We start from the raw sequence: 12,506 nt of genomic DNA on the forward strand, positions 1-12,506 counted from the left end.
AATAAATCAAAAGAAGAGTCATATCTCCTGACATGTGGAAATTAAAAGAAATTCAAATTTCAATGTCCACAAATAAAGTTTTATTGGCGCACAGCCACCTCATTTATTTACACGTTGCCGATGGCTTTTGCGCTACAATGGCTGAGCTGAGTAGTTGCAATAGAGACCATGAAAGATTATCTGACCCAAAAAGTTTGCCAAAACCTGCCCTATATTAAAAGTTGCTACTAATATGCCTTGAAATAACTGGCTTTCACTACACGTCTTTGCACAAGAGACTCCAGATGGTTTTACCGGATACCATCTGAGCAATATAATAAAGAAATTATCGTATCTCATTGTAGTGAAGCTAAAAGCCAGCAAACCCCCATGACTATTTTTTAAACCATATTCTTTAACAAAGATAGTTCTTTCACCATTTTGTTATTTCCAGTGGGGGGAAAGATATAATGAAAGTCACTTGTCTTACTTCCTTTACCACTTAAGAAGCCCTCTTCTATGAGTCTTACCCTCATAAACAAAATATACCATAATAAATAGGTATCTTTTTCTTGAAAAGGACAGAAAACACCAGAGGGTGTGAAGCAGAGGCTCACGGTCACTTTTTGGCATTATTACCTAAGACATTAAGACTAGCAGCAACGTTACCTCAGAATAAAATCAATATGTTTTCCCTACTCCCAAGCTTTTTAGTAGGAAACTTTTCATACACACAGAAATTTAAAAGTATAGGTCAATGAAAATTTCTATAAATTTTGCCGAGATTTGCGTACCATTACACGCTGCCATATTTGTTTCACCCATTTTTTTAACCTGTCTTTTCTAGTGGCAGTGACTAAATCTTCAGGAAATAATCTGTGTAACACCTCACCCTGCGTACTTTAGCAACAAATTTTCAAGGAAATAAAATACAAAACTATAGTGAGGGTGTTTAAAAAAAAAAAAAAGAAAGAAAAAAGTAGTTTTCCCCTTCCCACACAGATTAGTGAAGACAGAGGCAACCTCCAAGACCCCAATAATCCACAAAGTTAACGGTGGGGTGTCAGCTTGCTCAGGCCATGGGGGGTGTGACTGACATCATGATTATCGGACAAGACTAGGGCGGCCTGGACTCTCTACCTGCCGTGGCCCATGACTCCTCCTTCACAGAAGAACCACACATCTCTGGCGCTTACCTAAGGGCAGCGGCATGGTAAGTGTCAACATAATCAGAAATGAAGAGCTCTCGGTTCTTGATAACCGGGTCTGTTATGACAAGTTCTCTTCCAGAGTCTGTCCAAAAAAAAAAAAAAAAAAAGTTAATTAGGAGGATACTATAACTGAGCTTCCCAAAACAATTAGGAAAATTTTACAATATTTTTCTTTCAGGTTCACTGCCCACGATAAAAAGCACAATAGGCCTGGTCAGCAAAACAGAGAAAAGGAGTAACACACAGCAAGAATAACAGGAGCAGGCATCCTGCGGGATGTGTTTCTGCCCTTTACTAAGTCCCCACAGTTTGCTGAAATGCATTAAGCACAAAATGAAAATAGAATGAAAAAAGAAACAGCTATCACATTTTAGCAACTTGTAAACTATTAAAATTTTCAGTGATCCTGTGCATCTGATATGTTATTGCTAAATATTCCAGGATAGAGTGAAATCACACTGTTTCAGTTGAAAAGAATAACCAAGTTGCTGTTTTTAATAAAGAACCATCATTTAACAGAATTTTAATAGTTTTAAAAAAAGAAAAAACTGGTAAAATATAAAAGAATATTATTCTTCAAAACTGTTTCACATTATTACATTCATAGGCCTGACACCTGATGTGAACTTTATTAGGAGGGAGGGAGCCATTTTTGACTACTGGTTTGTTGACTCAAAGCCTGTTGCCAAAAGCAGCGTGAAGCAGTGAGACAGCACAGGCATCAGGGCCGCAGATAGCTGGATCCCTGCCCCGGGGCCTCCAATCGGAAGACATGTAACCTTGGCAGCTCCTTTAGCATCTTTAAGCCTCGATTTCCTCATCTGGAAGCAGGCAGTGACAACCCTGAACTCATATAATTAATGGGTAACATATGCAAATCAGCTACAATGAGGCCGAGCGCCTCTCAAAGAAAAATCAATAAAAAGAAACTATTACACATCTGAACAAACGTAATATACATTTTATGTACATATCTCATGTGTCAATGAAGTTACTGGGTAGAAACTACAATGCCAGAGGAAGAGAAAAATAAAAGATGCTCTGAACTACCTTCCTATTGCTCTAGAAGTCAATACTCAAGCTAAATCCCAAAATATTCAGGGAAGCTTTGCTCTGAAAACTGAAGTGCACAACCCTGATATAGAAAAGTTCAACAATACAGATTATTAAAAAGAAACAAAATACAATTCTATGGGGTTTTAAGTGTCAGTAGTTCAGCATTATGTGAGAAAAAGGAATAAAAAGATGAAGCTAATTTTATTTCCAAAGAAGATCCAGCACTACTCCAAGTTTAAGGGAAAGATGCTACCAGCACGTGATCAGGTTGTTTCTCTTTTAAAGCAGAAAAAGTGAAAGAACTCAGCAAAAGAATGAACATTCCAGTAATGCCTTTATTTATAAAAAGCTTTTTCAGTGAAAATTCTCCATAGTGATTATCTCCATTAATAAATGTTTTTACAAAGAACTTTGCCCAAAGCTAAGAAAGTGTAAGAATCAAACCAGAAGGATATATTTACCATTTTCATTATGTCGATCCTGAACCAAATGCTGATACACAGAATCTGGAACTTCAGACTGACGGTAGTACCATTTGACGTTCATGAGTAGATGGTCCCTCTTACTCTGAAAAGGAAAATCTAACAGCATTAGGAACAGGATTGTGGGTGCGCACAGGTGCATACCATACCCATGATCAAAAGCCCCTGGAAACAGGTGGACAGGCAGAGAAGGAGACACACAGTTACTACCAGGACCACAAAAATACCTAAGTCAATGATGAGGTCAATTTTTATTTTTTGAAAAATCCCAGCCACAACACCCCTCTGACTCTATCCCTCAAAGTTGCTTATTTCAGGAAACAAAACCAAACTTGAATCTATAAATCTCCCCAGTCTGATTAACTAATTCGTTTGATATTATATTTTTTGTTTAGCATTAACTACTCAGTACTACATGAATACATCCTTCTTCTATCTTAAGCTTTGTTTTGGTAAATATTTATAAACTGTTTCAGCACAGTGTCAAGGCCATTAAGGGCAAAAAGGTTTTCCTGCTACTTTACTGCCACTTACTGCTCTATGGCAAACTATCAGTGCTGAGGAAGGTACGGTGAGTCCATGGAGCAGGGACCCTGTCTCATTCATCTTTGAATTTCCCGACAACAGAACACCTTGGACATAAATATTTACGAATAATGAAGAGTTCTACGATGATCAGGGTCCCATAAATGGTGGTGGGACACTTAACCATCATATCCCTAAAAGGTAACTTTGTTCCTAGTTCAATCGAAGAATAAAGGACCAAATACTGTCATTCCATTTGAAGGCTATGGGACCAGGGCTTGAGGGATCATCTCTGTGCACCTGGTCGTGAAGCATCTCAACATGGCAGTGCACTAAGGCTTCCCAGGGCCTCAGAAAATGCTTTTCTGACCCAGCTGAGGGCTGCAAGAGACTTCCCCAAGGTAAGTGCACCACCACTCCTCTTAGCAGCTTCTACCTTCCCATCACAAGTCAGTGGGTCAGAAATGAATGAGAGCTAAAATTTGAGAAACGCCTCATGTTTATAAAAGAAATGACCAAATCCTAAAGTACGTCAAAGGAGTCTTCTCTAATGAAGTAAAGTGCTTTATCCTTAAATGAGAGGTACACATGAAGTTTTCACTAAAAGGTCAGGAAGGCTCAAAAATATTTTTTGATAAAATATGTAAGCCATTTAAAGATTCAGAAAGAAAACAACTGCCAAAAGTCTTGACTGAACACAAATGTGAAGAAGTGTATTCCAAAGACCATAAACACTCAGATTCTAACTTCTGCAATTAACTGTGTCAAATATAGGGCATCATTCATTACTGGTTTGAATAAAAGAGATTGCATACGAGGAATAATCCTACAAAATGGGTACTTTTTAGTTTTTATCAATTTTGCGCTTTTATAGTCTACACTGTTTATACTGCAGGTGGGAAAAAGAGGACAAATCAGTAGGCTGCATAAAAAGAATACATATTATATACAGTACAAGAGTTTATAGACAGGAACAATTACTTTCATCAAGGGATTACGGAGGAAGGAATATCTGACCTGGGGAAAAATGGGAAATATTTCAATGAATTTTTTTCTAGTCAAGGAGGAGACCTGAGAAATACATAAAGATAAAGAAAGCACAAAACATATATGACACACGCACGTGGTCCACCTGTGTGCAGCACAGGAAAACATTCTTCGTGATAGTGAGGAGAACCTGAATCCCAGCTGGAGTTTGGCTTTTAACTCGCTGGGACAAATGAGGTGTTCTATCTACACTGCTGACCAAAGACACAGGCAGTGAGGTACAAAACACCAGGCCGTGGGAGAGCAGCTAGAGGGCTGCAGTTCCTTTCCGAGGCAGGATGATTAAGAGCAAGACCAGGCTGAGAGCACTCATCAGGGAAAGAAGGAGACACACCAGGGGAGGGGCAGAGCCTGTCTGGCAGTACTCGGGGATCAACCCACTTAAGTAAATGCACTGTCTACTATAGGGTTTCTCAACCTAAAAACTGACATTGGGTCCAGATAAGTCTGTTGCGGGGGCCTACCCAGTGCACTATTAGGTGTGCAGCAGCACCCCTCCCTCACTGTGACAACCAAAAATGTCTTCAAACACTGCCAAGTGTCCCCTTCAGGTACAAAATACTCCCAGTTGAAAACCAGTGGTCTAACAATTTCCTTTTTAAGGCAGGCTAAACCAGAATGGTAAGACTAAACTCTGATTCAAGCACTACTGGGCTGGGCTGATAAGCACAGGAACGTCTGTCATGTTTCAAATCCCAACTCCATCACCTCCCTGTTACATGACTCTCAGCACATTCCTAAGATTCTCTGAGTCTATCCTTTTCTGTAACGTAGGATTACCTAAAAGGACTCGTGAAAGAACTGAAAAGATGGAAAGGCATCTGTAACTCAGTAGGTACTCAAAGACTTGCTTTCTCTGTTAGTAGGTGACTCTAACCAGTGCTTCACAGAAAACTTCAAGAACTTTGCTGAGAATTGTAGGTGTGACATCTTTTCCAGAATGTGGTTTCTTTCAGGAGATGATAGTGATGTCTAGTCACTGAGCTACTAATGGATGCTTCAACACTCACAGAAATGAAGTAACTCACAAAGGAATTCAGATCTACTTGCAGTCCTAGCAACAGTGTTCTAAAATTTATACTTTTATGTATTTCTGTAACACATCTGAGATGTGTGAGTACCAAAAGCAGACAAAGATACATCAAAAAAAGAAAATTAAAGGCCAATATCTCTGATGAATATAGATGCAGAAATTCTCAACAAAATATTAGCAAACCAAATCCAACAACACATGAAAAAGATCATACACCAGGACCAAGCGGGATCTGTCCCAAGCTCACAAGGGTGCCTACATACACAAATAAATTCATGTAATATGCCACATCAACAAAAGAAAAGACAAAAGCCCCATGATCATCTCAACAGAAGCAGAAAAAGCATAAGATGTATGCAAACATAAAGGGCAACAGAAATAACCTTTTAAAGGTACTATAACCACACAATGCCTACTTTTCAGAACCAAGCCAGTAATTCTGGTGACGTTTTGAGGTTTAATATTTATGTTATCTTCTGATCCAGGCACACAATGGTTCCACCCACACAAAATTACCACTCTAGTTTGTCTGTACCTAGATTTACTACTCCCATTATCAGGAAACTCCTATTACCAGGAAGGCCTACTGGATTTCCTAATGCAATACTACCCAACGACCAGGGAGTGGCGGCATTGTGTTAAAAAAGCATTCAGATTCTGAACTCCACAGATGGAACACAACAAAGGTGGGCAGGCTCAACATGGGCAAAAGTTTTGAATGATGTAAGTAGCTGGAATGGACACAATCTTCCCAAATAGGCCAGGAATTTAGTTAAAGATTAAACGTCTATAGAAGGAGGCACTGTGTTGTTTCAGAGGCACTAGACTAAAATCAGGTAAACTAGGATTTTGGTGCTGTCAATCATGAGTTTGCTGGGGGTGACCTTAGTGGAGTCACCCAGCCACCTGACAAGTGAGGGGCAGAACAAGATGATTTTTATGGTCTGCTTCCACCTTATATGCTTATGTTCAGATTTCTTCCCCAGACAAAACCAAGTGGATAAAATGGGATTGGGAGAGTATCACACAATGGCACAAGCTAACACTATCATCTGAAGACATTTCAGGAGTCACACCGTCCTCTTCCATGGACACTGACGGCTGTGTGCTGAGGAACAGCCTCAGCCACCTCAGACACACATCAAGGTCTGCTCAACCCTCAATCACAGGAAATCTTCATCTTCTTTACAGTTTTCATTAGGCTAAAACTTCTGCTCAAACTCACAGAAAATTAAAGGCAGACGTGAACTTCTGATTCAACCCAAACCACCTGGGTTTGAATCATGGCTTTGCCACTTACTAAGTTGTGTGACTTCAGGCCAATTACTTCTCCAAGCCTCAATTCTCTTATATATAAAAAGAGGGAAAATAATCACCTATACCTCATTAGGTTGTAAGGATTTAATAAATGAATATAAGTAGAGGGAGCAGACCAGCTCCCAATAAATGCTGCATATTACGATCACTTTTACAGATAAAGAGAGGAGTTAAGCTTAAAAGGCTGGTTATAAATTTTGCTTTTCTCAGATCCAAAATCATGCTCATGATAGCATTACAAAAATAACTCAAGTAGCAAATTAAGGGGACATTTGTTCACTTTTACAACAATTCAAGAAGCATATCAAGTATTTCCAACAAATACACCTCATTACTGACTAGTGATATAATTGAACAACTGCATAAAGGTCAAAGTGGTTATAAATGACACATTTTAAACACAATGCTGAATGAAGAAGCAAGTGGTGAAAAGCTCCCCAGGTGAAGGCATCCTGGGGTATATTTCTGAATACAGAGAGGAGCCCACTGGGAAGTAAACATTTCCCACCATTTTTTCTTTAAGGAGAGAGATGCTGATTGACTGCTTCCACGTGGTAGGATGCACCAGCATTAAGAGAAAACTAACAAACCAATCTGCTTACAGTACCGTTTCACATGCTCTGTGCAAAAAATGAGAGGAGCTGATTCTGGGTGGAATTATGGATTTGTCCACATCCCTGGCCTGGATTTCTTGAAATAAGGGATGAATGTAAATTTAGGGAAATAAAGAGTTTAATACAGGACAAAAGCCATCACCACCTGGGTTTAGAAAAGACAGCTTAATGGCAGGCTTTTAGAAACAGAATAGGGAGGATTTCCAGACCTTTGCATGTCAGGCAATCGGTTGAGAATTAATGAACTAAAATTTAAGTCAGAATAAGATAACTAGAGGGAAAGGTAGGCAATAGAGACCAGAAAGGCACACAGGAGGCTGCTGCTGGAGGGACACTGGTTCATTCTATCAATAGCACACAACTCAACCACCCCAAATACAAATACACAAAAGCCAAGGCCGAGAAGTAAATTTCCCTTCCTAGAGATCTTTCACAGTTATTAATATGGTACTCTCATTGACTTTAAATAGCCAATCTGTGTCCTTCCTAGGACCAGTCTTAATATTTTCCTCTGGGGAAACATTTTTTACAAAATATAAAAATATAAAAGTGCAGGGGTGTGGGGGAGGTGGGGGTAGTGAGGATGGGGAGATGGAGAAGGGCAGGAGTTCATTAATGACCAATTAGACAAGTGCACAGATTCCCTTTTCAATATTCTTTATTCCCAACTAGAACGGGAACAACAATAACTGTATACTTGCCTGCCTTACAGAAGGAGGACCTTCTTTGCCCCGTCAATCACCTACCAGGGCTTGGCAAGATAGCAAGGCTCCCAAAGCCCTCCCAACAGGTCACTGTAGTCCCCCTACTGTTATCAAATGTGACAGAATGATCAAGGCCAAAGATAACCTAACTAGGATATGAAGGTGGACACCATCCCATGAACAAATTTGCAAAGTCAAAATAATCTGCTAGAGATAACAGAGAACTTTCTTCAAATTCCTGACTGCTTAGTTCTTGGGAGCTCATAAATATACTGGAGGATCTAGATTCACAGTCAAGTAAAATCAGACCAAAATTCTTGTTTTATAAAGCCAAAATAGCCATCCTGTTTTTCCAGAAATTTGGGAAATAGAAGTAGCTAACATTTGTATATGGTATGGCTTAAGAAGATTCCTTTTGGAGAAACCTGTCATGCATTTCCACAAAATGGTGACAGTAAGGTTAAGAGCTAACCTTCCAGTTGCTGTATGGCTGGTGTGAAGTGGTATTTCAACCCTGCTGAGTCCACCTCCACCCACAGGGTTGTGCCTATTGGAAAGATCACCCTCACAAAGACTTTGGGGACACAGTCTTAGTGGCTTCAAGCATTCCTGACTCTGGGGGAGGGGACTAGGGACAGACAATGAGGTCTAAGATTACTAGAGTTCAAAGGCCAAGAATAACTCCAGGCATATTTACAGGGGAATCCATCTAAAGATAAGCTTTCTGTACCAGTCAGATCATCATTACTCAACTACGTGGATGAACAGCAGGACTAAGGTAGGAAATATCTTGTAATATTGTTTCAAACCACTGCTCTATTCCTAACATAAGACAAGAGCAGTGCAACATTTTCTCTATCTATACTTCTGTATCTAAATAGTTCCATAGCCACTATAGCTCAAAATGCCATTAAAGAGTTACAGGAAAACCTAAGTGCCACCAGGGCTTAGGCCATGAAGGACCTGTCTCAGAGTTCTGCTCGGGTACCAGGAGGTTAGGGGAAAGGCCGCAACACTGACTGCAGAGTCTTGTTCTCAAAGAAGAAAGGGCTTTGAGTATCTCCTACAAATAATCACACTAGCACGCACAACCCTCCCTAATAGACTGACATTAACTAAACATTTTGTTTCCTTTTATTTGAGAGGGTGAATGTATTTCTTACTGACAGTGAGTAAACAAAGTATCCACACTTGTTTTGTCCTAAAATGCCCTTCTTGCAACTTTCTAAGACACATCCACTGCCCAATGGTGACTGAACTGGCCTGGAAAAGAACTACGAGCGTGGCACAGCTCCCCTATGGGGGCTACAACATTTGAGTTTCTAACACAGAAACTTGTTTAGTGGTGTGACGGTTAATGTCATGTGTCAGCTTGACTGAGCTCAGGGATGCCCAGGCAGCTGGTAAAACATCATTTCTGGGCATGCCCATGTAGGTGTTTCTGGAAGAGGTCAGAATCTGATTCAGCAGCCCTAGTAAAGGGATCTGCCGTCCGCAGTGTGGGCAAGCACAAGCCAATCTCTTGGGGGCCCAAAAGGAACAAAAAGAAAAAGGAAGAGCAAATTCTTTCTTCTCGAGCTGGATGTCCATTTTTTTTCCCTGTCATCACCCATCAGAGCTCCTGGTTCTCAGGCCTTCAGACTCTAGGACTTACACCCTAACCCTATCCCTTGACCCCCACGCCCCTTCTCAGACCTTCAGCTTGAACTTAATTATACCACCTGCTTTCCTGGTTCTCCAGCTTGCGGACAGCAAGTTATATAAATATATACTAGGGGACTTCTTAACCTCCGTAAGCTCATGAGACAATTCCTATAGTATATATACACATCTCTCTCTCTCTCCTATTGTTCTGTTTCTATGGAGAGCTCTGACTAAAACAAGTAGCTACTTATAATGTACTGACTGGCATTTGCAAATGGACATAACCTGGAACTACACAGGGGTGTACTCAGAACTAGCATAATGAATAAAAGAGATAAAAACAGATAAAAGAAACAAACAAACCATATCCATTTGACTAAGCTGCTTACTGCCATTAGGCCTTAGGATCAAGGTTGTTACAAGCTCATTTTCCGAACCTGTGGCACTCAACCCAAAAGACTGTTTTCAAGAGATTGCATCAGCATCTGGGTCTGTGCAAGAGGATTTAAATCATCTGGAATCAGATGGTGAAGCAAGGAGGGCAGATGACTTTTACAATGTTTACAACCTAGATGTGCAAATAACTGGTTATATCCAAATCCCCAGAAAGATGATGCAACTAAAAATATGCTGAAACACAGGCTCCAATGATCAGAAATAATTTTCAAAATCACTTTTTTTTTTAAAACAAAGAGATCCTTTATTTTTATTTATTTTTTTAATAAACTTATTTATTTCATTTATTGGCTATGTTGGGTTTTCGTTGCTGCACACGGGCTACTCTTCGTTGTGGTGCGTGGGCTCCTCATTGTAGTGGTTTCTCTGGTTGTGGAGCACCGGCTCCAGGTGCATGGGCTTCAGCAGTTGCAGCACACGGGCTCAACAGTTGCGGCCCACGGGCTCAACAGTTGCGGCCCACGGGCTTAGTTGCTCCGTGGCATGTGGGATCTTCCCAGAGCAGGGCCCAAACCTGTGTCCCCTGCATTGGCAGGCGGATTCTCAACCACTGCGCCACCTAGGAAGTCTCAAAATCACTGTTTCTTAATGATGTCTTGTTTATTAATGGTAGGACCAAAAAGGTGTGTGAAAACAAAATTATCTCTCAGCTGCTAACTATGGAGTCAAAACTAATACTATTAAGGCAATTTCTATCGAGGATTACGTTGTGGAGGAACAATGAAATTTTCAGACAACAGCTTCCTATATTTGCAGTAGCGAGGCCAAAACTGAGTACAGGGGTAGCCCTGGGAATATTCCTACTTCTTGGCCTTGTAAGATAGGAGACAGAGACAGGGTCACTAGGTAACCTCTGCTGTCCACACACATAGATAAGCTATACTTAAAGGGGGATTTCACACCTGGGGACATATATAATAAACTAAAGAACATTCCTATAACTTCCCACATGAATCGTGTTGATGTACATCTGACAAAAATATTAAATGTCAGGTTCAGGATTTAAAGTCTCCCAAAATTCAGGTTGAAGGGTCAAGCTAGAAAGAGGAATTTTCATGAAATTTCACAGATAAAATTAAGTCCCTATACTTGGATCCCCAAAATCTGCTGCCCAAACCCAAAATTAACCCCTTCCTAAAAGCCAGAATTCTTTCCAGCAATTATGATTACACCAGGTAAATCCATAACCACAAATTTTCTATTTGGCCCAAAAAGTTTCCCCCGTAACGGAAGAGAAAATAGCTGTTTGTAGGCAGCACCATAAGAAATTGCCATATTGCTTGTAATCCCTACTAAATGGAATTAAACATTCCACTGAATTCCTTTCTTAAGATACCAAGCCCAAATACTACAAAGTTTAACACATTTGCAATATGCTGGTTGTTGTTTGGTGATGGTGTTGTTTGGTGACCGTGGCAGTGATGTTATTCATTCTGGGGGAGTTTATTACTTCTTGTACACAACATAGCTGGAGAAGTTACACAACTCTATCACAAATCAATGATGCACCTGGACTGTAATCTTCCAAAATTCTCTAGAAGTTTCACAAATTAAACTATGACATTATTTTAGAAATAAAAATTACTAACTTATGATTAAAGATACATCACACAGATTTTACTATTAAATATTGATGCTGAAATATCTTGAAAAGATTTCACTGAGTCAACAGTGCTTTTTTATAGAAGTGGTTCTCAGACTTGTTAGACTCAGCGGTCCTCACTCATCAAAATTATTGAGAAATTCAAAGAGCTTTTGTTTATGTGGGTCATATCAATGTTTACTATACTAGAAAATGGAAATAAAGAAAAACTAAGACATTTTTACTCATTCATTTAATGATAATGACCCTATTACATGCTAATGTAAATAATTACAACAAGCAACTATCCTTTTAAAACAAATGAAATTTAGGAAACTAGTAATACTTATGTTTTTACAAACCTCTCTTACATTTGGCTTAAGGAAACAGATTCTCGTATCTGATTCTGCATTCAACCCATTGAGATATGTGACACATCATTTAGCCTTTGTAATGTTCCACGGTACACTCATGAAAGAAGGAAGAGTGAAAAAGGCAAACGATGTCTTGGTATACTCATGAAAGCAGCCTGGCCCTGCAGATCCACGGACCACGCGTGAGAAGCGCTGCTCTACGGGGTGAAGGGAACAAGCTGCACAAGCAGCCCAGAACGCCTGCCTCTCCCGCTCTGGTAGTTCACACAATTTCAGCAGGCTCCCCACGCGGAACCATGGCTGGAAATGTGAGGGCACACGTGTAGTTACAAGTCAGAAACTAGTAAAAAATAGAAGACTTTATTTATACAATCAGACATTCCAACAGCGAGCAGGAAGTTAAACTCTTGTTCAAGAAAATCTAGGTAAGAAGCCTCTTGTTTCAATTTAAGATACTTTTCTTTCTAAAATTTGAGCTCATG

At 39.9% G+C, this 12,506-nt stretch overlaps 1 protein-coding gene across 3 annotated transcripts in view; it reads right to left on the reverse strand.

Moving 5' to 3' along the window:
• The window catches only part of RERE (arginine-glutamic acid dipeptide repeats), a 410,456-nt gene that overhangs the window by 176,783 nt on the left and 221,167 nt on the right, over window positions 1–12,506 (reverse strand). For all 3 annotated transcript variants that reach the window (XM_057695312.1, XM_057695296.1, XM_057695303.1), the window contains 2 exons: window positions 2,708–2,813; window positions 1,176–1,272 (listed from right to left, as the gene is read on the reverse strand). In XM_057695312.1, coding sequence (XP_057551295.1) covers window positions 1,176–1,272; window positions 2,708–2,813 — 203 coding nt within the window. The remainder of the gene's footprint in view (window positions 1–1,175; window positions 1,273–2,707; window positions 2,814–12,506) is intronic.

The sequence above is a fragment of the Hippopotamus amphibius genome, chromosome 1 (genome assembly GCF_030028045.1).
Source record: "Hippopotamus amphibius kiboko isolate mHipAmp2 chromosome 1, mHipAmp2.hap2, whole genome shotgun sequence".
In the NCBI taxonomy this organism is placed as follows: Eukaryota; Metazoa; Chordata; class Mammalia; order Artiodactyla; family Hippopotamidae; genus Hippopotamus; species Hippopotamus amphibius.